We start from the raw sequence: 27,878 nt of genomic DNA, 5'->3' as shown, positions 1-27,878 counted from the left end.
TGGCTTGTTAAAGGGACGGAAGTCTCCCAATGCCCCCTCTATCAACCTGTAAAGTTGTTTGTGTGCATTTCAAAATAAAATTCTGCATTAATTGTCATTTGCTTGAATAACAGCAACAAAAATGTGGCCTCTGCCCATGGGTTTATAAAGTGGGCCCTACATGACAAGCAGGGAACCAGCCGGCTGTGCCCAAAGATGGCCGTCTGTGCTGTAAAGGATTTAGAGCCACCGTGTAGATATCTGTATTATACATTGCACTTATAAATGATAAATGTAAACCAGTGTTGTGTAGTGTCTGTTTCTAATCTCATAAATTGTAACACAAACTGTTTTTTCTAAACATCCGAATCTCATGCTTTCTGTGTCACTATCCATTAAACATGAAACGTTGTAGCGTTTGTCCCATTTCATAGAGATGAAAGAATATACTCTCTGTAGTGCCGGGGGCTAATCCTCGCACACTTTCCTTGATATTACACTTTCGGGCATTTATTTGGGGCATGAGTAAACAGAAATTTGTAGCTAAGGAGACGTGACATGATAATGTGTTGTGACACTTACAGGCTTGAGTGAACTGTTCCAGCATATAAATACATAATACCCTAATGCCTTTTGGCATTTCCTTTGTTGTTTAAGGTCAAGTCTTATGGCTGATATACAAGACCCTTGAGGCTTTGATGCTCACAATACAGTTATGTGTAAATACATTATGTGTTTATGAAAAATGATTCCTTTTTCTCTTAGAAGTGAGGAGCACTATACTGTATTTATAGCAGAATGGTTGGCATGGATCCTGAACATCCCAGCATACCGTATATCCATGCTCAGCATCTGCCAAATCATTGGTGGGGGTTAACATTGACTTTTTTTAGCATGAAGAATAAATGTGTAATTAGAAAAAACATTCATTCAATATCTCTGGACTCTGTATCATCATTATATGAGCAAACTTTGAATTTTGTGCCCATTTCTTTGCTTTTCTAGCTGCCTTCTTGGCTGCTCACCTCACAAAACTAATTTTTACCGGTAATAGTAAATCCAATCGCCTGTGTAAAGTTAGGCATAGATTTACCAAGGTAGCAGCATGGATCTTTAGAACCCTAAGGGGAAAAGCATGAGCTAAATAACAAGTTATTGTATTTTTATATTTCATATGGAGCTTGCCACTATTTTATTTGGAAAAATGCAATTTCTTGTATTATTAAAGTATCATAAAACTTTCATTAAACTGTAGTATATTTTCAAAATATTTATTTCACTGACACTTTGTTATTTAGTTCTTACAGTTGTTTTTACATTTAAATCTTTATTCCCAGCCAATTCAATGATAAAGATTTTCCCTGCTCTAACTGGCCGTTCTTCTCCTGCTCCCTGTGCGCCTATTGACGTAATGGAACCCTGGAGTTAAATTTGGCTCCCACAATGGGCTGCTTTATGCTTGTGCCCAAAGAATCACACGCAAACATCATTTTAACACTAAGGGGCTGATTTATCAACATTAAAATTTGTTTTTCCTTGATCTGAATTTTTTGGTGCAAAAATTCTCAAATTCAAATTATGGTTTCCAAGACTTGAATGTTTGATATTTATTAAGCGTCCAAAAATTGAAAAACTCAAATGTAAAACTTCAGCTTGTGAGTTCACGTAGAAGCTAGTGGAAGTTGCCCTAGGCTAAATTTTTTTCAATTCAGGTTTTTTAAATTTTTAAAAAAATTTTGAGAGTTTGTAGACCCATTGAAAATGGCACCACAGTGGCTCGATGGGTAGCACTTGTGCCTTGCAGCACTGACCTGAGTTCTATCCCAGCCAAGACACTATCTACAAGGGGTTTGTATGCTCTCCCTGTGTCTACATGGGTTGTCTACATGGGTTGCCTCCCACTCCTAAACAGACAGATTCATTTGCCTCTGAATAAATTGCCCAAGTGTGTGTGAATGTGATAGGGACCTTAGACTGTAAGCTCTTCTGGGGCAGGGACTAATGTCAATGATCAATAATCTCTGTAAAGCACAGCAGAAATTATTTCCTGATATATAAATATCTTGAAATAATAAGAAGAATGCAATTTTAATACATGTGCGTTCCAGTAACAGTTTAATTTGATCAAGTTTTATATACTGACACCCCCAGCCTGGACCCCCTGGCTCACACCACCTCCCGCATTGGGCTGCGCTGGGGACTTGGCGGGAAATTCAAACAGCCGTCAAAATCTCCCGTCCCCAGCGCAGATGCCGCCCTAGGCCTGGGTTTTTGTGACCTGCCCACAAATCCTGATTGTGCTGAAAGGTATAAAAGCTCTGTCACTTGTGTGTAGGAGCCCTAGGGTTTCTTCTCTTTTCCATTTCTTTCCTCTTTCTGCTTCTGTTAAATTTGGCTTTTAATCTTAGTAACCAGAAAGTGCTTTGCTTCTCTGCTGCCTATTGTTTTTTTTCTTTTCTTTACTTAAATAATATAAAAATACAGTTTGTGTTGTTACTTATTTTAATACTTTGAACTATATGCTTAGTTAATCTCAAGAAAAGATTCTGTTGGTGAGTCATAGTATATTCTCCAGGTTGTGCGCTTTGGACTGAAATGCTCAAACTGAAATAATGAATTGCTATTCACACAGTGCCATGCATCTCCTTTTCCTACTTAAAGGATGTCATTTAGTTTGTTTGTCTCTCCCTTCCACAGACTGCTTCCTTTTATTGTTGAATCAATGACCTTTTTATTCCTGTAGTTTATACAACAGGAAAAGCGACCTTATGCATTTCCCTTGAAGCGACACAGTTTAGCCAAGGCAAGGTAGAGATCAGGGGAGTTCAAATGTTAACCTGTAGCGTCTGGCCTGGGCGCTCTGAAAGTTTCAGATCATTCCACAACAAAATGGAGTCAGATAAGATGAAGCCAAAGACATAAGTATAAACCAGTCAATTCATAAAAACTTTATATATATATATATATAGAGAGAGAGAGAGAGAGAGAGAGAGAGAGTTACAAGTGCAAAAGAATTTAAAATACTCCTGCCCAGCTATAGCAATATTTAAACATTCTGTACCATAGAATTCAGCATTTTTTGTTGTTGATACAGGAAAATACATGTTTATCATTGGCTTAACCACAGCTCCAAGGATTTCTAGGACAAACAGTTTTCGCCCCATCTTCACACTAATTGACCTTTATCCTGGAGTATTGATTGTCTCTAGCATAGGAATTGGATATTCCCAATTTCTTACCCCCATCTGGAATTTAAGCTAAACCATATGCCATTGGAACTTGCCCCTCAAAGCCCCCTACCCCCCATTAGGGCCAACTTCACAGTTCTGGGAGTTCTTATTTAAGGAATTTACTACTGGTATGGGACTAGGGTTGCCACCTTTTTCTGTGACTAATACCAGCCTTCGTGTTGGGGGACAGGATGATATCATTTGGGGGCTACTACATAATGGGTGGGCTGGACAGAGGAGAGGTAGAGGGAGCATAGTTATAAAGGGTCAGGGATGGACTGGGGGGGTGCACCCCCCAAGGTTCCCTCTCCGGCCGCATCACCCACACCCAGTGCAGGGGCCCCCGCCATTCGCTTGACTTTCTCACCTGAGCACATGTAAGTGAAACATGTCAGGGGAGGACATTGGCGGCCGGGGAAGCAGCAACAGGGAGCAGGTCTGGGCCATCGGGGCCCACTAGGGCCCAGGCCCACCAGGTTTTTTCCCGGTGTCCCGGCAGCCCAGTTCGACCCTGTAAAGGGTGATCGGCAGCAGAGAGGGTCAGGGAAGGGAGCTGGTCATTTACTGGCTAAGCCGGTCAAATACCAGTCAGGTGGCAACTCTACATGGTACTTGGGGCTTTCCAGATAAGAGATCTTTTTTATTATTTCAGAGAAAAGGGGAATCATTTTTTATAAAAATGTGAGTTATTTGATAAAAATTGACTCTATGGGAGATGGCCTTCCTGTAATTGAAAACCTTCTGGACAATAGGTTTCCAGACAAGGGATCCCATACCTGTACACTCACTAAAGAAAATGAAGACAGCTATCTGCTAACTGAGCCAATATTGTGGATATGCAAAATAAAAATGCTTTTAATCAGTTCTTGGTATCTGGTTGTTGCCCAAACCCATTTTCAGTTTATGAATACTGGATATTTATCGTTTTGTTTGTTGTTTTATTTAACAGGATCAATGGTTCTGGCGGGTAAGAAACAACAAGGTTATGGATGGCTATCCTATGCAGATCACCTATTTCTGGAGGGGACTGCCTCCTGGCATTGATGCAGTGTATGAGAACCGCGAGGGGAACTTTGTCTTTTTTAAAGGTAAGATGTCATTTTATTCCCCTCTGAGAAACAAATTTAGGAGGTGTATTTTTTACCTTCAGTTACTTGGCATTCTTACTGCACAGCTATTCACGGATTCTCCATTCCAGGCTGGCGTATCATTCATTTTAGATAGCAAATGGCAACATCCACCCCAACCAAGTTCCATTTATTCATGAGGCTGCTGTACAGCCTCCCAATATACAACTTGTGTTCAGGGTGTTTGGCTTGCCTTTTCCTATAACCCAGATGCTAATAATAATATAAAACTGGTTCCTAGGGCAGCTCCCCGTGCATTAATGCCATTCAAATAAGTACTGCTATATCTGAGGCTTTTATTACATTTGCATTTAAATGCTACATTTGTTTGCATCCAAGGCTTTAAAGGGTGTTTAAAAGGTCAATAAATTAAGAGGAACCCACCAACCACTAGAAAGTATGATGCCTACTCCCAAAACATGGCAAGGATCTGACAACTGGGAATTAATAAGGAAAGTAATTCTGATCATCTTCATTCTGTCATCCAGAGTTTTCAGCACCTATCTTTGTGGTTCCATTCAAGTCAATCAGACTTTTCAGCTGGGAAGGAAAATCAATAATTCTCTGTGAATTTCAATGCCCAAGAATGATGTGTCAGCATTTTTAAAGCCAGACAGTGGCCTATATTTTGGGATAGAAATACTGATTGTGCACTTGTGGGGCCAGTCCCAGTCAGACAAGTCTACTGGCCACGGGCTGAATGATCAGATCAGAAACAAATCGCTTTCTAAATATTCGGTTTAATGAAGCATCATATAAAGAAAGGAGCCCACTAGAAGTGAAATATTGAGAGGCTCCTCGTGGAATCAGACTAAAGTGTATGGCAGGCAACAAATATTGGGTTTAGTAAGAGAAGGATGGGGCGGTGAATTGTTTAACTGGTAATGTACAATAATTCATAAATAATGATCATTTCAAAACTAGGGCTACCGCCCCTCTCCCAAATCACTAAAACGGGAGGGTAAAATATGGGCATGACCAATTCCTAGTTACATTCTAGGCTTCCCCTGGTGCTCCTGAGGACTTCTTCTATTTAAGAAATTTAAAAAAATGGAAGCATATTTAACACAATGAATTTAACACAAATTGCATTCTGTTAAACAGTTTACAAGGGTGTATTTACTGGGGATTCCCAGAAAAAAAGCATCATCATTTTACTAAACTCTCATGCATCTAGTGTCCACATTCTGACTCATTTACTCCTATCCAGTGTGCCCTTATGCTTCATACACGGCCCATCGCTTCTCATTCTTTCTCATTCCACCATGTTTCTTATTCTTTTCCGACCATCCACAGGTTGCTGCCCTGTTCAGAAAATAACCCAATGGAGCACAGCTTGTGATACCAGCCCTGATTTTTAGGCTGCCGAAAGTGTAAAAAAAATCAAATAAATCCACAGTCAAACGATTTATGTTTAATAGACAAGATGTCATAGAGGCATCCAATAATATCCCTATGGACACGCAGTTCTGTAGTTTTTGCATGTTGGAAATATAGCCTTTCTAATTTAAAATGGCATTATCTTTTTGTTCCCAATTAGAGGTGACATTTGTGGAATGAGTAACACTTTATGTTGTGCTCTGAACAACAGCACTAATTTACATACTGTATAAAATGACAGACCATAATAAAATTAAAGTAATGACACTGCCAGGCAACAATTTCTGATTTGTAAATGTTCTGTGTATGGAGCCTTGCCCTTTTTTCTATACTAATTTAGCATTGGTTAACCCATGGCTCTGCTACAGAAATCCAACTCCCAAAATCCCTTTGAAGCTGGGGGGCATTTATGAATTGTTATAAAATGCTGCCTGCCAGATATATAGCCACTATATAATGTAATTTTATTATTATTAAAGGACAGGTCTGTCTGTGTCTGTAGCTGTGGGCAGTGTATACTCTTAAATGCCACCCGTGACGTCACAAAAAGATGTCCATTTCGAATGATGGCTTGGGAGGTCATCTATATACTAACCATAAATGCCAGCTTAACATATCATTGACAATCAATTATACACTGTTGATGTATTATAGTATTTGGAATTTAATATATGTTGTCTTCAAGTGTATAGGATCAGACAGAAGCTGTATATATATATATATATTAAGCACTAGTATTGTGTGCCATGAGTGTTCCTCAGTGTTATACCCAATCTAGTATGTATATGGCTGATGAGTTTGGTTTACCCCCAGTACAAGTACAGATATAGGACCCGTTATCCAGAATGCTCGGGACCAAGGGTATTCTGGATAAGGGGTCTTTCTGTAATTTGAATTTCTTAAGTCTACTAAAAAATAAATAAAACATTAATTAAACCCAATAGGATTGCTTTGCATCCAATAAGGATTAATTATACTTAGTTGGGATCAAGTACAGGTACTGTTTTATTATTACAGAGAAAAGGGAATCAGATTAAAAAATCTGAATTATTTAATTAAAATGGAGTCTATGGGAGGCAGGCTTGCAGTAATTCTGAGCTTTCTGTATAACGGGCTTTCGGATAACGGATCCCATACCTGTACTGCATTTTTATCTTTAAGAATGGGTTGGATGAATTATTGGACAAGTATAATATCCAAGGCTATTGTAATCTCAAGATAAACAGTTACAGATTTTATTTATGTAAGTGGATATTTAGATATATGTATATATACATTTAAGACATGTAAATGCCTAAAAATGATAAAATGGGAGGGAATCTGACACACAGGTAAAGTACCTTGTGGTTAAAGAATTCATAAACCTAATTCATTTTTTTTTTTTGTAAATCCCTAAAATTACTCTGTACAGCCCCCAGAAAACAAACCTTTCTCCCTGCAGTCTGATTTATTTAGTTTCTTTATTGCAGCCAGTTCAACTACAGCTCTTTTAGTTACTTCCTTGACTAGCATGAAACTCCACCCCCTTTTGCTTTAAGAAAACTCTTTCTGTCTCCATCTATGAAGACTTCAAAGAGGTGCCTACTGTGCATACCTGATTGATTTTAATTGGGGCAGAGGCAGTGAGCATGCTCTGTAGGTACCTCTTTAAAGTTATAGTCAGAGAGAAGGAGTGCTCAGAAAGCAAACGGGCGGAGCTTTAAGTTAGACAAGGAAGTAACTAAAAGAACTGCTGTTCAGCTGCTTGTAATAGAGAAACAAAATAAATATGCGTGTAAGGAAAAGGATAAGTTATTCTGGGGGCTGTTTAGAGAAACTTTACTCTAAATTAAAATAATTTGTTGTTTTCTGCTCTCAGATAGGAGAGGGGCTGGGATTTTAATAGAGGAAGTAGATCCCACAGTCCAGGCTCTGCTTTATATATAGTTATATTATCACATGGTTGATAGTGTGTATGTAGCTCATATAGATACACAAAACAGGATTTAAAAATATCCCTAAATATCTAACCCTTATCTACAGAGACGCAGGAGGGCACAAAAGCATCTGAGTGACATGCTAGTTAGAAAGTGGGAGGGGGATGCCTATGTGGCTCCACCCACCAGTCTACCCCATATGTATTCATGGGGCAAGGCACAAGTTTCTATGATTTGTTTTGGAGCGCAGAGACATTCAAATTATTAAGTTGCAGGGCAATGTGCAAAAAAACATTACAGACTTGTTGCCCTGCCCTGTTTTTAATAAAGGTATCAGGTTTTGCACAGGCTGGGATAGGCGCACAGCTCAGACTCAGTTATAATTCTTCTAATCTTATTATTCCAGGTAATAAATATTGGATTTTTAAAGATACAACCCTTCAGCCTGGGTACCCTTATGATTTGATGCACTTGGGCCACGGCATTCCGCCTCATGGCATTGATACTGCTGTTTGGTGGGAAGATGTTGGGAAGACATACTTCTTCAAAGGTGACCGGTGAGTGGGACAAAATGTCATCGTTTCTTCTGCTGAATGTTATAATGATGTTTTTAGAGAGTTGTGTTTGTGTATCAGCTGTACAGTCCGGGAGAGTGTCGGGGGCTGGGAAGAGAGTGGGATTTTAATGAGAGAGAGTATATTATGCCATCAGGCATTTTCAGGAGCTTCAGTCATTATATTTCTGAGTGAAGTTTCACAGATGGAAGGGAATGTTATCGTGTGCTGAGCTGCAGGTGAAATAGCCAGCGTAGTTGAAAGCAGCTTATGTAATTATATTTAAACTGTGGAATTGCATTTGGGAGCATTTTGATGTGCATGGATGGTTTTCTTCATATGCTTGAGGTTTTCCTTCTCTTTTTTTCCCGTTAAATTAATGACATCATTTCTGTCAAAAATAGTTTTTTCCAGTACGCTGACATTGGCTGATAAGCTGTAGGTTCTGAAAGTAAATCTGCAAATGCCTGATAAATTACAGCAAATATATATATAAAAAGTGAAATTTCAAATGGAAGTCTGAGATCATGCTGGCAGTATTTCAGAAGTCATTTGGGGCCCGCTATACCTCCTGTAATGGCTGCCTGCTGCAGCTAAGTCCTCTGTTTTCCAAGCCTGCTATAACTTGGTATAAGGAATGCATGGGGCATTGTCCTGTGCAAGGGGTCGTGTGCATGTCTCTGCCCATAATGCAGTGCTGTGTTTATAACAGGAGGCTTGCATAATTCCTTGTGGGGGTAGTTCACTTTAAAGGAGAAGGAAATGTAAGAACTAATTAAGCTTTATCAGAAAGGTCTCTGTAAATACAGCCATAAGCATTTACAGTAATGCTGCACTGAGTCCTCTATCAAAAGAAACACAGGATTTTTTGTCTTTTTTTTTGTAAACATGATGTTCCAGTGTCTGACTTCCTCTCTCAGAAACAGCCTTAATTCCTGTGGCCAGAGTCTGCACAGTTCTCTTCTCTCTCCCCTCTCCTGCTCCTCCCTCCTATGAAAATGCAAAGAACTCCCTCCCCCCTCCCTTAGGAATGTGTGATCTCAGCTATAATGGCTAGAGCTGCAGGCAGGAAGCTACTTAAAATGGCAGCTGCTATCTTAAGCAAACGGAGAAAGCTTCTAAAGCTGTTTACTCAGGTATGGTAATGGTTTCTGAAGAATAAATATAGCGTTCTAGGTTTGGACCCTAGCAACCAGATAAGTGCTGAAATGGAGAGCTGCTGAACAAAAATCTAAATAATTCAGAAACCACAAATAATAAAAAATGAAGACCAATTACAAATTGTCTTTAAATATTACTCTTTACATCACAGTGAAAGTTCATTTTAAGGTAAACAACTCCTTTTAGTGCAAAGAGTATATTTATATCTCTTAAGTTAAGGTTAAAGCATTTCACTTTTGGTTTTATGGCTGTGCCATGTGTGCAGCATGATTATACAGACACATTGGTGCAAGAGAAGGTATATTCCTAACTACGGAATAGTGAGATCACTGGCATCTTCTTTATTTGACTCAGTAGGTTACATGGCCACCACTATATTTCTCCTCAGAGTAAAATGGCCACTGAAGTGCAGTTATCAAAAGATATGAAACATCCAGCAAACACAAAGCACTACAGAATGGTGTTCAAAGCTGTTACAGTGATGGAGATACTGGGGTCACCGTGCTTTTGCCTGACTAACACACCCCATAGATATGTATTTACTCTGCCGACTCCTTTGTTCCAGCCCTGTTGGAGCACAGAATGAAAATCCAGACATTCCTCTACCCTGTCACTTCTTTCTAACAATATGAAATTGTGTACTTGACATTGGTTTCCTATGAGATCTTATTAATTACTCTGTTTCTGTCATTATCTATCCTTCAATAAACAGACCCCTAAGCTATAAATGATAAAACAAGATTGCTGTACAACTCCATATAAATATAAAGGGTGACTTCATTTCTACACTCCCAGAGTCACATTTTGGTGACACAGATTGCAGGTACCAGAGAGTCGCGTGCAGCACTCCAAGACAGACATATGGGAAAAGATAAATCCCTTCATTAAATCAAGTTGCTGCATGCATTGCACAGATGCCTGGATTTAATTTCTATCTAAAGTAATAAGCATTTACTGGCATATAAAGTAGCTATCTGTGTGGCTGTTGATTCATTTCGAAGAGTCATTATGATGGAGATAATCATTCTTCAGTTATAATTATCATACTCAGCAATCATGCTCTTTCCAGAAATAGATGATACAGAAGCACATGAGGATTTAAAGAGCTCCCTCAGTTTCGCAGCCCTACAGCCCAGGGATCTGTTTCAGCAAAAGCAGCATTTCATACAGTGCCATTGTATTTGCACATACAGCTAAAAGCAGTACTATGCTTTTCTTATAAGACTGTCTCGTTAATTGGTAAGTTGAAGGACTGGAAATACACACTAAAGCACTTTGGGACAGCACTGGTGCTCTTAGGTGGTTCTTATAGTCAATAGCAAGTGGCAGGCTCAGGCGTTTCTCAATTGGCTGCAATACTCCCCATCTGCCTTTAGCCTTAATGTGCTTTCCAATGATTTCAGCCAATCTAAAATTCAGTCTCATTCCCATTTTCCATATTCGCACAGTGTAAAATATCGTATCTGCAAAGTCATTGGTGTATAATTTGCAAACTAGAAGAAAATGGAAAACATGGGTGACAGTTTAGGAGTTTATTATGCTGCCTTCAACAGTGTGCCTGCTCAATTATCTCAAGACAAACAGATGCATACTAAATTAACAGTTATTAGATTACAGAATATACATAATGAAATCTTCACGCTGACTTAAAGAGACATTTCCATGGTGTATTTTTCTGCAAATTTGTAGTACCAAGTACCTAGGAATTAGTTGTCCCTCTGTAAGTGACAGCTGTGTTTGCATTAGGATTTTCCACTTATGCTTTGGGTCTCTGTTTCTTATGCTGTTGTTTCTGAACCATGTAAAGTGCAACCTGCATCTCAGCCAAAATGTATTTAGCTTTCAAACATGCTGTGTTTTGTCTGGAAGAGATCAAAGGACAAATGCAACCCACCACCGGCAACATATAACAATTGGTATATTAAACATCCATGTCCATTGGCACCAGTTCTTTCTCCATTTACGCCTACCGTCTGCTTGCCAGGCTGGGGAACTCAAGGTTTTTCTGAAATGCAGTACAATGGGAAATAAACAGCATAATAGAATGTATTGTCATCTGAAAATGTCACCTTCTACAGAATAAAATGCCACACAATGAAGGGCAGAGTAACTGTGCCAAAAAAAAGATGATATTGATAGCATTAGATTTATTTCCCCCTAATATATACAGGCTTTAAAACAATTACATTTTGACGTCTTAAACGTGAATCCTTTGCTGGTTGTCAGTTCCACCTGGCACATAATATTCCCCTATCCCCATCTCTGTTGCACAATGCTTCCCTTCCCAAACTTCTCTGAGAAATATACCTGCCAGTAAAATATTATTCCCAGTCACGGTGCAGTGGGCAATTCTTTCCTTTAATAGCTTCTCGGTGAACCATTTATATAAAACTATGGAACAGCAATATCCTGTCTAAAAGTTTTATATATATAAAGATAAAAGGAAAAAATAAAACGCATTAGAAAAGGATTTATATTGTGCATTAAAGATCTGTCACTGCAGTTCCAATGCTTTGCCCTAATGCTGGCCATACACGGTAAGATTTTTCTCCCCCTAACAACCAATTTCAGTGCAGCCCAACAAATGGGCACCAAATGATCATACTTCTAGCGATTTTTCATCTGATGTCGGTCAGAAAATCGATAAGGTAGGTTTCTAAATTTTCATGGATAACAATGAAATTTGCCCATTATCCAATTGTTTGCAGGACCAAGCACGTTGTTTTCCTAGCTTCAGCTAGACAATATCGAATTGAAATAGTCGTTTTCGCCATTGGACAAACTGTACTTTTCTAAAATTGTTTCAGGATAAGCTTGGTCCTACAATAACAAAAAGATCTTAATGTGTATGGCCACCATAAGTAAAAAACAGACACAAAGGAGTCAAAGGTGTCTTGAATGGAGTGCAAGTAGGGGGCAATCCCAGTGAGGAGCTGGGAGCTGTAGTGAAATAAATAGGGAATCTGCGGCTTGGGAAGAGGTAAAATTAATTATATAGTGTCTCATAAAATTATTTCTGATGTTTCCATTTTTCTCCTTTGTAAAATACAATAACACGTGCATTTATAAAGTAAGACATTTATGGTGCAAAGCCTATGGCCTTAGGGGAGTATTAACCAGATATTGCTTTCAGTTAAAGAAATCCTATTGGGAGAAGATCCCAGTGGGCCATGAATATGGTCTTCTCCTGCATAGGCCCTATTATGAACCAGTCAATACCCAATAGCCAAAAACTGGATTAACCCAGTCTGACCCACCACCCATGTGGTCCAATCAGACAAAGTTCTGCTCATTTAGAGACCTCTACCGTGAGCAGATCTTGTCATGTGTCTACATGTAGCATGTATTACCCTGCGTATAGTTTTACAAGACTTGCAGTCACTTATACTAGCAGAATTCTTTTTTTTTTTTTTTTTTTTTAAATACTTGAAAACTCAAATTTAGAATGTTTTTTTATGTTATGTTTTATGTTATTTATGAAAAATTTGGAACTTGCAAACTTGACCTTAAAAACCTGAAAAAACTACTTAAACTCAATGAAATCACATTTTTCCTTTTCCCTTCCCTAGCAGGAAGCATTTTCAATCAGTCAATGAGGCAAATTTCAATTAATCTCTGAAACTCTAAAAATTCTAATTAAATTAGCTTTAGCCTTGGGCAGTTGGGGCGCTGCCCACGTTTATACTTTCTTTATTGTAAACCAATAAATAATGCTTCTGTGGAATCCGATCTGGAAGTTGCTTTTTTTTTATTTAATACCCTATATGTTTACCCCATTACATTGCCCCACCAACAACAAGTGCTGAGCAACATCTTTTCCTATGTATATGGGAATTTAATTGAAAAAAATATGGTTTAATGTATTAAAATGTGAATAGTTATGAATTACAAGTACAAAAATTGTGCAATACACCATCTAATTGTATTATATTTTGTAGGTATTGGCGATACAATGAGGAAATGAGAGTAATGGATCCTGGCTATCCAAAGCTAATCACAGTATGGAAAGGCATTCCAGAGTCACCACAAGGAGCCTTTGTTGACAAAGAAAATGGTAAGTATACAGACAAGATGCAGTTACTGCACTGAGCTCCCCTTTTCTGTAGTAGGTGCTGGATTTTGTTGTTCAACAAAAGTTGAAGGAAAAAAAGACATTGTATATACATAGGGGCTGATTTACTAATCCACGAACGTCCGAAAAGCATCCAAATGTGTTTTTTTCGTAATGATCGGTATTTTGCGATTTTTTCTGTCGCCGTTGCGACTTTTTCGTAAATTGTCACGACTTTTTTGTAGCCATTACGACTTGCGCGAATTGTCGCGACTTTTTCGTAGCCGTCGCGAAAAAATCGGAAAGGTTTGCCCGCCGTTTATTAGCGCTCAATACGAAAAAGTTGCGACAACTCGCGCAAATCGTAACGGCTACGAAAAAGTCGCGACAGCGATGAAAAAATTGCAAAAAATATGAAAAAGTCACAAAATGTTCGTTTCCAATCCGATTTTTTTCCCATTCGGGATTCGGATTCGTGGATTAGTAAATCAGCCCCATAGTGTTACATGCATCTTTATTGATGTCTAAAGTTCTGCTGGTATTACTATATACTTTCAGGTCATTAATAGGTTAAAAGTTCCACTGGTATTACTAACTATATATTTTCAGGTCATTAATTGGTTGTAAATATTACAATGTTAAATTTTAAATGTTAAAAGCCATATAGAAGGAAAAACACACAGATGGAGCAAATGTGTACAGACATGGGGCTTACCAGTTACTTTATTTAAGCAGATCATCTCACCTTTTTTCTTTGAAATAAATACAGCAACACGTTGTGGTGTTTTGTGCCCAAAAGTTTACCCTGTCTGAATAGTAAAAAGTAATGGTTTATACCTAGTAATTTTTTCTCTTTTTTTAATTTTTCAGGCTTTACATATTTTTATAAAGGAAAGGAATACTGGAAATTCCAGAATCTGAATCTCCGGGTAGAACCTGGTTACCCGAGATCGATCCTTAAGGATTTCATGGGATGTGATGGCTCCACTGATGGAGACAAAGAAAGAACCAGTCCCCAAGATGATGTAGACATTGTCATCAAGCTGGACAACACAGCCAGCACTGTGAAAGCCATAGCCATTGTAATCCCATGTATATTGGCCTTGTGCCTTCTTGTATTGGTTTACACTGTGTTTCAGATCAAAAGGAAAGGAACACCCCGCCACATACTTTACTGTAAACGGTCTATGCAAGAGTGGGTGTGATGTAGGGTTTCTTTCATTGAAGTTACTTGAGGTTCCACATGAGAGCTATTATGCTGTTCCCTAGCTAGAAGCAGGCATCTGTGATCCAGGCTCATGGTCGATCTTAAAAACCACAAGCGGTTTGGTGTCCTGCACTCGAGTGGGGATTCAATCATCTGGGAAGCTTCCATGAAATACAGTTTCTGCTGTTCCTCCAGTCCTTTGTATTTCTTTGTCATTCACTTTTAGGCCTTTCCTCTGCACGTCGAATGCTCAGTTTACTCTCAGTAGTAAACGCAAAGAGGAGAATAAATTTAACAGCGATAATAAAGTTTGATTTTCGTTCGGGAAAAAAAAAAAAACAGATCCTCTTTGAAAAGATAAGTGCAAAAAATCCTGAAGCAAGAAAAAAATATCAGCCAGTATTCATATTCAGGAGCGTGTGAAGACCCAAAACAGCTTTGTTTCCAAAGAGGATTGAATTTGTGTCTGCTGTGGATAGATGCCCACATAGGAAGTTGTGGGAGAGCAATTTCACACAGGACCTTTAGACTGTTTGGACTTTTCCAACAAACAAGGGGCCAAAATATCTGCAATATAGTAAACAGCCTTAATGATACATCCATTTGTGTTTTATACAACTTTTTTGAGCTTTGTCTAAATGTTTTAACACATTTATAGTCATTAATATACTGAAAAAAGGAAAACTTTTTTTTTTTCTGTTTGATTTTGTTTTGCTTTCACTGTGCATCATTATATTTTATCATGCTGTATCCAACTGCCTGGGGCCCTTAGCCGGTCTGTCAGGAACACTCATTTAAAGCCTGGCAGGAAGCAGTATGTGTCTGAAGTGGATTGCAATGAGCTGCAAAATGGCAGTCCTGTTGTGAAGAAAATTGCTACATGTATTCCATTTTTGGTAACCCTTTGAGCACTATTGTGCCAGTTTTCCAGATTCTAATGAAATCCATTCTCCTGCCACTAAAATAAACAAATGTTTATTTTCCTCCCGCAACAAGTAAATGGCGGTTAAAACAAAAGCAACTGTTTCCAACTTGTTTGGCGGCGAGACAAAACAAAAACGTTTCATGCAATTATCAATATAAAAGGCAATGTTTTGGATGCCGAAAAATTTGTTTTAAATGGACTCTTTCATACAGCAGAAGGATGTGCTGTATGCTCGGTGACTGCACGACTAAATGAATTGCCTACATCTCCAGTGGTACGCCCCAAAATAGCTATCCCGGCTCATTATGCCTCCATCTTGCATGTCTACAGTAGTCCTCAAAGGGTGAGATAGAGCTCTGGCTTGTAGTATTGCATCTGAGGCAGCAACGTGCAGTAGTCTGAGGAGCACCAAAGCATTTATTGTCAAGTGTATTATGTAATGGAAGTGCTGTTGACATTTTTCACGTGACCTGCAAAGCTAGGTCTATTTTTTGTTTCCTAGAGAAAAGTCAGCAACTGACAGAACTCTGTATTGAATTTTAAATAACTGCTTTTTGCGGTTCTATGCTTTTTACAGGCACTGTGCTTTAACTATAGAAAGAAGTCAAAGTATCTGCGTCCCCTTCCAAGTGGTTTTCCCCTGATTTTTTTATTCCTCAATGAATGTCAGCGTTAAGGTGGAAAAAAAATACCTAGCTTGGATATGTTTGCCTTTACCATAACATTTTACTGCTGCAAGGCACATTGCAGGACGCAGCCCTCTGGAGCCCTTAGAAAGTAAATATTGCTCAGTCAGCTGTCATTACTAAGGTTAACGGTGAATTTTATGACCAGCTTGCTTCAGTTAATAAGAGCCCTGTTCTACACGCTCCAACCCTTTGACCTTTAACTTGTAAAATATCCTTAGATGGGAAAACTGCTTTCATGAAATAAAATGTATGAAAATGTTTCATATTAAGGACCTATTATTGTAGATAGGCATTCAAATAGATTTGTATTTTCGCAAATAAATACATTGCCCCAAAGTGAAACTATATACTTAGTGACATATGGTGAGTTCCAAATCCTACAATTATTATATTTACAGAAAAAATGCCACTGTCGTCATTTGTCATTTCAGATAGAACATCTTGATTGTCATCACCAGAAAGGACTTTTTCAAATAAAATATTTTCACATAAAATGTATTAATTCTCATCGCTAGGCAGAAATTGAAATTTCAAATTAAATATTTTCGAAAAAAGTTTATTGATTCTAATCACCAGACAGAATTTCAAATCAAATATTTTCACATACAATGTGTTCATTCTCATTGCCAGACAGAACATAACATTTCAACTACAATTTTACTGATTCTCATTAGTGATGAGCGAATCTGTCCTGTTTCGCTTTGGCAAAAAATTCTCAAATCTTTTAAAAGACAATTTTTTGACGTGGGCAACAATTTTTGACGAGTGGTGAATTTTTCCACAAGAAATTTTGTGGTCCGTTTTGCAAAAAAATGGCAAAGCGTGAAATTCGCCCATCACTAAATCTCATCACCAGACATAACTTGAAATTTCAAATTAATTATTTTTGAAAAAAAACTTTATTGATTCTCATCTCCAGACAGAACTTGAAATTTCAAATTAAATATTTTCGAAAAACTTTATTGATTCTCATCTCCAGACATAACTTGAAATTTCAAATGAAATATTTTCGAAAAAAACTTTATTGATTCTCATCTCCAGATAGAACATGAAATTGAAATTAAATATTTTCGAAAAAAACTTTATTGATTCTCATCTCCAGACAGAACTTGAAATTTCAAATTAAATATTTTCAAAAAAACTTTATTGATTCTCATCTCCAGACAGAACTTGAGATTTCAAATTAAATATTTTCAAAAAAACTTTATTGATTCTCATCTCCAGACAGAACTTGAAATTTCAAATTAAATATTTTCAAAAAAACTTTATTGATTCTCATCTCTAAACAGGACATAAAATTTCAAATACAGTTTTACCGATTCTCATCACCAGACAGTACTTGAAATTTCAAATTAAATATTTTTTAAATATAGTTTTATTGATTCTCATCACCAGATAAAACGTGAATTTTCAAATCTAATTTTTGGCCAATAATATATATTATATTTCCATCTCCAGCTTAAGACTGGTTGAAAGGTACAGTACATTGCTGATGCTTAGGTATAATATATTTTAGTTTTATCACAATTTCTGTCTGAATTGTTTTACACAGCAATTGTAAAATTCCCTAGTATATTTTAGACAGTATCTGCAGTATTGAAATAAAAAGGGAATGAAGAGAGGCCGGAGGTTTTATATGAATGCCATTATTAAATCTCGACTTTAAAAGCCCTGAACTTATTGCCTAATAAATCATGGAACAATAAAAAATGTCTACATTTACAGTATAACAATTGTGGATATTGTGCGCATTACAAAGTCTTACAAATAGAAACTATTTTAGGAACGGTTTAACGTTGGAGCAATGTGATAAATAACGATCTTTATCTCTGTTTAAGGGTTGTAGAACAATGGAACTGAAATGATCTTTTAGAAAGGTCTTCTGGGCTAGAGTAAATACAATAAACAATATATATTGGCTATTTTAGATGTTATTACATAGAAGTCAGGCTATAAGGTATCAAATGTACTGTTAATGTAGAGGAATATAAGGAAAATATGTATAAAAGAATTATTTTGTTGTTAAAGAATTTATTCCTGAAAAAGAAAAACAGTATTTGGATAGTCAGGGCATGTACAAACTCTTTGGAGGTTTTGGGTTAAATTACAACTTACAGTATGAAACTGAAGGGACAATATCTAGTATAACTGAGTTGAACTGAAGAAGCTGCTTGGATGAGTAGTGAAACGTCTTCAATGATTACTTAACAAGTCCAGTTGCTTCAAATTTATTTATACTAGATATACCATGACCTGGATGAATGAAAATCTTCATAGACATGAAGGGACAATGTTTGGACAACTGTCTGTTTCATTGTAATGTAAAGACATGAGAAGTATCTGAGTGTTAGAAAGTTACAATATAATGAGCTAAATGTGTTAGCGGAAGGGTTTAACTGTGTTTGTAGTGTTCCAAACTGGCCAGATCATTCGTTTTCCTGTATCAGCTCTAATGTTCTTTTTAACCTTAACCACCTAGCAGCCCGGCGGTTCTATTACTCTCTCTGTTCCTGACAAACACAAAGCTTGTTTGTGTGCAAAGCTGAATTGGTGCTAAGGTGACTTATGACTGTATAAACGGACTGGGTGCATGTCTGCGGTGCTTAGAGCCACTCCAGTTACATTGGGATTTTTTATTAAAGCTTAAAAAGAACAATATTTTATTCACACATATTTTAATACCAAAAGAATCACTGCACAGGGCAGTTAAAAAACAGAGGGGGTTAACATAATATCCAGACTTAAACAAGGATGGCTGTTACCATTTATTAGCATTAAAGGTCAAGGGGTTATAAATAATGTTGCTCTGTTCATACGTTACTTACCAGAGAATGTTAGCATTTCCAATCTTACGTTTACAATGGGATTTTTAAAGGAACGGTGTCACATTATAAAATGAGACTGGGACACTTTTTACTGCACGGGTGAAAGCGTTGCAGTGAGCTGTTTCTATTTATTAATTGCTATTTATTTTTTAAGGAGGGCTGTCTGGGGTGGGGCAGTTGTCTGCTGTAAGTGTCTTAAATGGGCAATATCCAGCTCGGCTCAACATTGTTTTCAATTAGAGATATCTAGGTTTTTTTCTTTCTGGCACCGACAAGGGCAGAACAATGATATTGAAAGTAGATTTATTCTGCAACTTGTTTGGCTCCTTAGAGCAATTGTGAGATGAGAAGAAGGCAGTTAAAGGAGAAGGAAAGTCATTTTGGCATTTTACTGCCAATACATTCGCCACATTAGTGCCACCTAGAACGCTATATTTATTCTGCTGAAAGCTTTACTATACCTGAGTAAACTGCCCTAGAAGCTCCCTCTCACAGCAGCTGCCATTTTAGCTTCCTAGTCTTGGCAGCTTCCTACTGCAGTTATAGCCCTTGGAAGCTCCTTAGGGAAGGGGGGAGTGAGTTCTTATGGGAGAGGGGAGCAGGAGAAGGGAGGGAGAGAGGAGAGAACTGAGCAGACTCGTGCCCAAACCTGAAGGAGCCCTAAAAGAAAGGAAGTCTGATACAGAAGAACATGTTTCAAAAAAGAAGACAATAAATCCTGTGTTTCTTTTGATAGAGGATAGTGATAGTGCAGCGTTTCTGTAAGTGCTTATGGCTGTATTTACATAGACCTTTCTGATGAAGCTTACTTAGTTTTTACCTTTCCTTCTCCTTTAATGAATTTATCAGTAGCACATTTACATCATGAACATCTCCTTATCTGAAAGCCTAAGATGCAGGTAGGGGAGAGATTATGTCCCTATGTAAGCCCTGATTACAATGAGGTTGCAAGGATACGTTTAAAAATAACTTCAAAAAATAAAACTACATTTTTGAAACAATATTTTGCTCATGTTGAATACAGATGTGTATTGCCCCTTTAAATTAGGGATTGGGTCCAATGGCTTTTTATACTATTGCATCTCATGTAATGACATTGTTTTATTGTGTTGTAATTAAAATGCAAATAAACCAATAAATAGCAGGCAAGATACTTCTAACTCTGTTGCTTGTTTCACTTCTTATAAACCGGTTCCTCTGTCTGAAGCAGCAAAACATCAATCCATGAAAATGATAAACAGTTGCACATTTTAACGGAATATTTGCGTCAGAATCAAAAGAATCAAAAAAATATTCTGTTAAAGTGCCGTTTGGGGGAAAGTCACAGCCGCCCTGTGTTGCTTCATGGACGGGATGCTAAACCCACTCTCCGTATAAAAGTCAGTATCATAAAGCAACAGGAATTGTCCTTTATCTGAAGGGTTCATGAATATTTACCACACCTACATGTCTCAGAAATGGCTCAGTGAATCACGGATCATGAAAGAATTTGTCTAAGAGTCATAAAAGCTAATAGTAAGTCTGCTTCTTTCCTATTCCTAAATCTTGCAAATGAGCTGATTCGGAAGAATTGCACTTTTTTCTAGTTGCATAGTTAAGAATGGCATTCAACCCCCATTTATCTCCATGTAAGTACTTAAACCATCATATTCTTTACAGTTTATCTGTTACCTGCTATGGGAAATGTGTCCTACAGCCAGGCCTGGACTGGAAACTTGTAAATTCCAGCTGGCTGCTGTAATGTTCCCCAGACCATCACTATTTATTAGGCCCATATGGGCCTCTATTTACCGTTTGAATCTCAGTCCAGACATACCTACATCGTAAAGTGATACTGACACCAAAAAAATTATTTTAAAAATATGAACCTACTTCCAAACCTACCTATAGGTCATGTTGACTGTTTTTTCCTAAAAGTTCTGTTTCTCTATATAAATCCTACTGAAGAGCCTGAACCCAACTGTCTGGCAACCCAACTGTAGCTTCTCAATCTGTCAAAAGAACTACGTCATAAACTCGGAGGATTCAGCTTGCTTCAAAGAGCTCCCCCTCCCTCCCTCGCTCCTCACATTGTGAACTAGATAACAGGCAGGCTTGATCTTTCCATTGCCTGCCTGCTTCAAAGGGCTGCCCCCCCCCTCTGTGCACTTCCCACAAAGAATTTAAATAGCTTTCCCGTGCTTGCTGCCTGTCTGCTTCTAAGGGCTCTCCCTCCCCCCCCCCATTACACATAGACAACAGAGCTGAGCTTATCACACACTGGCTGAAAGCAGAAGGGATGTTGCAGGTTTGTGATTGGACATATTTATTCACTTGGGAAGCATTTAAATTAAAACCCGGAAGAGGGGAACAAACATGGCTGCTCCGTGGGTCTGTAATTCATGCTAACATAATTATGAAGCGAAAAAACTTTGCAGATTAAGCTTATAAGGAATTTAAAGCTGATACAAATTAAAACACAACAATAGGTGTAAAAAAAATGTTTTAACCCTTTTACTGCCAGCCATTTTGGTCAAAGCGGAACTTGTATTGCCAGACAGTTTTTGAACATTTTGCACTGTTTCACTTTAGGGGCCTTTCCTCGGGGGGACTTTTAGTTTACCAAGGAAAACAATATATCGTTTTTTTCAGAACAACCTAAGCTTTCAAAATATGGTAGAATTTTTGTGTAATTCCAATTCTGTAACAAGATATAGGCTTCTAAATGTCTAAAAATGCAAAAAAAATCAAATTTTCCATAATATAATCAAACATACTAGAAACAAAAATTATTTTATGCACGAATATACAACTGATTTGGAAAGTCCCATGTCTCCTGAACGTGCCAATACCAAATATATATAGTTTTATGGAGATTTCTCACTTGTATAGGTCAAAAACTCCCAGCAGTACATTACCAAATTCCCAAAGCACTGCTCCAAAAAAACTGCATACTTTGGATTTCAAGGCCAAAATTCCACTAACAGAAGGTTTATCCCAGAAAATTGTACATTTTTGGAAAGAACAGATTCTGGGGAATACAGAATAGGCACAACTGTGTGTCTACTCCAAACTATCAAGTCGCAATGCTTTCCTAAAGTTATTGGTTTTTATCAAAATTTGTGATTTTTTTTAAAAATCGCTTCAAAGCTTCCAGTCTATAGTATCTTATCTCCTACAGGTCATAAAGTAACCAAATAAAACACCCTAAATATGAATGCCTGGGGTCCACTGAACAGTTTGATGCCCAATATGTATAGGTTTACCTAAGTATGTGGCATGTAGGGGCCCCAATGTGAACATACCCCCATATGTACTGTCATTTCTGTCATTTCAGCTTCTGCAAAATCAACACATTTACATCATTATATGTGGGATAAAGCTAGTAAAAAGTATGCTCACCCCAGAAAGTCATATATTTTTGGAAAGTACACATTCCCCCGAATCTAAAATGGGTACCCATGTCTTTCTACTCCAAAGTACCAAGCCGCACAGCTTTTCTAAAGTTAGCAATTTTGATGGCATTTCCAAAAATCCCCTCAAAGCTTCACATACCCCCATATATACTGTCATTTCTGTCATTTCAGCTCCTGCAAAATCAACACATTTACATCATTATATGTGGGATAAAGCTACAAAAAAGTACGCTCACCCCAGAAAGTCATATATTTTTGAAAAGTACACATTCCCCCGAATCTAAAATGGGTACCCATGTCTTTCTACTCCAAAGTACCAAGCCGCACAGCTTTTCTAAAGTTAGCAATTTTGATGACATTTCCAAAAATCCCCTCAAAGCTTCCACTTTGCAGCATCTTATCTCCCACATAGCATTAGGTACCAAGATAAAACACCCTGATTTTGAACACCAGGGGTCCACTGAACAGTTTGATGCCCAATATGTATAGGTTTACCTAAGTATGTGGCATGTAGGGGCCCCAATGTGAACATACCCCCATATGATCTATCATTTCAGCTCCTTCAAAATCAACACATTTACATCCTTTATGTGGGATAATGCTACAAAAAAAGTACATTCACCCCAGAAAGCCATATATTTTTGGAAAGTACACATCCCCCCGAATCTATAATGGGTAATCATTTCTTCTTGCTTCAAAGTACCAAGCTGTAAAGCTTTCCTAAGTTTGCAGATTTATATGACATTTCGAAAATCGCATAAAAATGTTGCAATTTGCCGCATTTATCTCTCACAATTTCTTGATAAAGATCAGATAAAGACAAATCACCCCAAAAAGGAACACCAGAGGCCTACTGAACAGTTTGAAGCCCAATATGCATAGATATACCAAAGTCTGCGGTATGTACTGAACCCAAAATGAAAATAGCGCATAAGGATTTCTCGCCTGCCAGCTCAGCTTTTGCACACAGAGCCCCCTGTCAGTGTATTATGTGCCAAAACTTCCCCTAACTATACAGTGACCCCCAGAAAACCATATATTTTTGGAAAGTACACATTCTGACAAATCCAACAAGGGTAAAGAGTCCTTTCTACACCAAAGTACCAATCTGCAGAGCTTTCCTAAAGTTATTGGTTTTTATGACATTTCAGAAAATCGCCTAAAAATGTTGCAATTTGCCGCATTTATCTCACACAATTTCTTGCATACAAAGGCAAGTCACCCCAAATAGGAACACCTAAGGTCTACTGAACAGTTTGATGCCCAATATGCATAGATATACCAAAGTCTGCGGTATGTACTGAACCCAAAATGAAAATAGCGCATAAGGATTTCTTGCCTGCCAACTCAGCTTTTGCACACAGAGCCCCCTGTCAGTGTATTATGTGCCAAAACTTCCCCTAACTATACAGTGACCCCCACAAAACCATATATTTTTGGAAAGTACACATTCTGATGAATTCAAAATAGGCAAAGTTATTTTTGTACACCAAAGTTACACCTGGCAAAGCTACGCTAAAAACAGATCAGGAACACTTATAGAGGGATAAAATGTGATAAAACCACAAAAATTGTGCAAATCAGTGAAACAACAAAATAAGTTACATGACAGTGTAATTAGTGGTCAGAATATCTGATCCAATAGTTACGCTGTCAAAATAAACAGTTTTTAGGTAAAAGAAAATAAAAACAAAGTGGTAAAATGAAAAAAAAAAACAAAAAAGCAAAACAAAAAAAAAAACCAAAGTGTTTGTGTATACATGTGTGTACATGTGTAAAAGTTGTGTGATAGTGTGTAAGTGTGTATATGAGTGTAAATAAGTGTATAAAAGTGTGAAAAATGAAAAAAAAATGCTAAAATGTGTGCTGTAAGTGTGTGTAAATGTATGTAAGTGTGTATAAATGTATGTAAATGTGTGTCTAAGTGTGTAAATGGTGTGTAAATGCAAGAAAAAAAAAGTCCTTACCTGTCCTGAAGACCCGATCGCTCCTTGCTCAGTTGGGCCGGCGCTGGGGGGGAAGGAGGAAGCAGGAAGCAGCAGACACGATGCGATCGCGTCTGCTGCTTCCTGGAGGGTCCTGCGACCCGATCGATCGCAGGACCCTCATGACAGCCCCCCTGGCACATTGCCCAGGGGGGCTGTCATTGTTAGAAGCTCTCTGCAGCGGCGGCACATGCCGCCGCTGCAGAGAGCAGCGCTTAAAGGCCAACGACATATGAGACACGTCGTTGGCGTTTAAGCCCTTTTACTGCCAGCACGTATGAGATACGTGATTGGCAGTAAAAGAGTTAATTGGCTGTCAGTATCACTTTAATAGCTGCAATCATGGCTAAACAGAAGCTTATTTATCTAAGCTATATTTGGGCTTGTTAATTCCTTTAAAGGGAACCCCATTGTTCAGTCCAAGAGCACACAAATGCATGTACATGTTTTCTGAACAGAACCCCCCCCCTCCATTTATAAACCTGTACCCACATGTTCAATGCCCAGTGGAGAATAGGCCATAGGAAGACTACAAGATTCAGTTCCCCTACTTTCATCATTAAACATCTATCTTGTGGACTTGATGTGCTACAGTACATCCAACATCAATTTAAAGTCCACCTCCTCTTCTGAATCTGAAGTGAAAACATTTCTAACCTACAAAAGACTAAAACAATAAAGGGGGCAATTTATCAACATTCAAATTTGATTTTTTTTGTGCAAAAACTCCCAAATTTGAATTATGGTTTCCAAAACGTAAAAATTTATTAATTGCAAAGAAATTAAAAAAAAAAAAAAACCCCTTGCATGTAACACTTTGGCGTCTAAAAGGTTGCAAGTACGATGGGAAAAGTTCTGCTATTTTTCAATTCAAGTTTTTCAACAATTTCTGAGACTTTGTAGAACCAATGAAAATGATGGGTGAAATAGGAATTTGATGCATTCAAGTTCTTTTTTCATGGTTTAATTCAGTTGAGTTTTTTTTATATTCAATTTTTTATAAATAAAATATTCGAGTTTGGTAAAATCTGAGTTTATTTGAATTAATTAAAACCCTAAAATTGGTAACCTGCTGAATAAGCCTTCCCAGTTTGCCAAATGTTCCAACCCAATACTCACTTTTGAATACAACCTCATGGAATAGCAGGAAATCATTAAATAAAAAAGAAAGTCATAGGGATCATTTAAAACTGTAACCACAGTAATGGTTGTGCTAAAATGGGTGCAGTCGTGGTGTGAATTCATGTCATTCATTGACTCCATTATTTGTATCCAGAGACACTCCCTGCACTTATGCAGAAATGTGTCCATCCTGTCTCCTGTTCAGATTCGTTCAAACGAGTGCCTTTAGATGTTATAGGTGTTGAAGATGTCAGTAGATGCTGCTAGTGTAGATGCCATTTTGAAATTTTATCACAAATAATTTTCAGCTCAGTTGTGTCTAAATCAGCAATTCTGCTTCAATTGTGGGAAAATGCTGCATTGTGGGGAGAAACATGTCAATTTGTGAAATTTCACTTTGCACACTGCATCTGTTGTCAATAAATGACCATTCATGTCTCTTTAACTTTATGATCCTGCTGTTTTGCATATTCTCAAATGAACTTAATCTTCAAAACATTTCACCGCCCATCTGAGCAGCTTCTTCAGTTTGATGGATAAGGGGAGGAATTTTTTCAAGATTACTCAGAAGGTCCAGCTACTTATGACTCATCACTAATAGATTTATCCAGGCCATGAAATACACAATCTGCTTTGCTACTGACACAATGCAGCAAAACACAAGCTTCTTGAGAAAAAACTGATGTAATGAATCAATTTTATTTAAAAAAAACAAAAAACTTCTTTTTCATATAAAATAGGACTTTTTACCAATAAATATTTAATTTGCACATAGTTTACAAAGATATAGCTGTTCCACTTTGCAGTATTCCCTGAAGCCGAAACCTGGGCTAAACTAGGGGTTAAAGGAGTTGCCCATCTGTATACTAACGGAACCTTGCACGCACTACCCCAACTCCAACTGTTTCTCGACCTGATCTGTCGGGGTTCAGATATGCGCAAATTACACACCTCTGTTCAGCTCAATTTCCATCATCACAACCACAAACTCAGTACACTGATTTGCTAAGCTAATAGCTAAACCTACTAGGCCAAAACTCCTTTCTAATGCATAAAAATATTTTATCTCTAAACAATATGAGCGACGGCCCAGAGTAAAATACAAATGGGAAGCAAGTGGTATCCACTAGATCCCGATGACTGGGATGAAATAAATGATAATCTATACCAACCTTTAGTGAGACAATTCAAAATTATCCACCAAACCTATCTCACACCCCAAAAGCTACACAACATTGGAAGACTTCCCTCTTCTAACTGTTTGAGATGCAGGGCCTCCTCCGCTACCTTCTTGCACCTATTATGGGACAGCCCCGACATACAGAAATTCTGGAAGCAGGTTATACACTTTATGGCTACAGAACTGTAACTCTCCCAAGTATACAACCCAACTACATGTTTGCTAGGCCAATAGACTCCCTGGTGCCCAGAACATACACTTAGATGTCTCAAGAGGCTGCTCTTCTTCTATGCCAAAAAGACAGTATCTATGCACTGGATGGGCTCCACCCCACCAACACTTGGCAAATGGATCCCCCTGTCAACTCCCAACTGCAGCTGTATAAGCTTAGCTACTTAGCCAGAGGCTGCACAAGCAAGTTTGAAGGTATTTGGATCCCATGGCTTGAATCCCCTGCAACCACCACTGAATGAAGACTGAGACTTTCCAGCTCCCCCATCCTTCTCCCTCTTCTCTCTTCCTTCTACCTTTCATCAGGTAAAATCAATAAAAATACTTGAAAAATAAATAAATTAAAAAAAAAGATATAGATTTTTGGAACTCACACACAACATATTGGGGTTGCACACAAAAAAGAGTTTGACAAAAATATAATTTCTGTGCACACCGCCAAAAATAATTAGAGGGAATGTTGGACCCATCCCTGTTTTTTAAAGTCTAGTGTCCACTACATGCGACCTTTAGCAATGCCATCCCACCGGCTACCGGCTAGAATGTAAATTGCCGGTGGGATGGCATACACAGCGCAGCGATTTGCCGAAATCGCCGAAGTTGCCTTGAGAGGAAACTTCATCGATTTCACCGCCGCTTATGCCATCCCACCGGCAATTTACATTCTAGCTGGTAGCTGGTGGGATGGCATATCGAGGAGATTAGTCACCCGTGACAAGGGAGATTTGTTGCGCGGCGACTAATCTCCCCGTCTGTCACGGCCCTTAAGACACACTGGGCTACAAGTAGCAGCTATTTGTCACAGCTACTAAATGCCAGAAAATACCCTGCCATAGACAATACTGCTAAAACACACGTAGAGACAATTATCAGTAAATGATCAGCATTGTCTATTTTATTAGCCACGACAAGTAGCTGCTA

General features: G+C 38.1%; 1 protein-coding gene across 2 annotated transcripts in view; it reads left to right on the top strand.

The window, feature by feature from the left end:
* mmp16 (matrix metallopeptidase 16) overlaps positions 1-20,204 on the top strand; it is a 149,028-nt gene extending 128,824 nt beyond the window's left edge. Inside the window, exons 8-11 of one of the 2 annotated variants that reach the window (XM_012964668.3) lie at positions 4,159-4,297; positions 8,039-8,189; positions 13,286-13,401; positions 14,269-20,204. In XM_012964668.3, the coding sequence (XP_012820122.1) occupies positions 4,159-4,297; positions 8,039-8,189; positions 13,286-13,401; positions 14,269-14,603 (741 nt within the window). In that variant the 3' untranslated portion in view covers positions 14,604-20,204. 2 annotated transcript variants of the gene reach the window in all.
* Positions 20,205-27,878: the final 7,674 nt, after the last annotated feature.

Source organism: Xenopus tropicalis, chromosome 6 (genome assembly GCF_000004195.4).
Source record: "Xenopus tropicalis strain Nigerian chromosome 6, UCB_Xtro_10.0, whole genome shotgun sequence".
Taxonomy (NCBI): domain Eukaryota; kingdom Metazoa; phylum Chordata; class Amphibia; order Anura; family Pipidae; genus Xenopus; species Xenopus tropicalis.
This window is presented reverse-complemented; position numbering and strand designations above follow the sequence as displayed.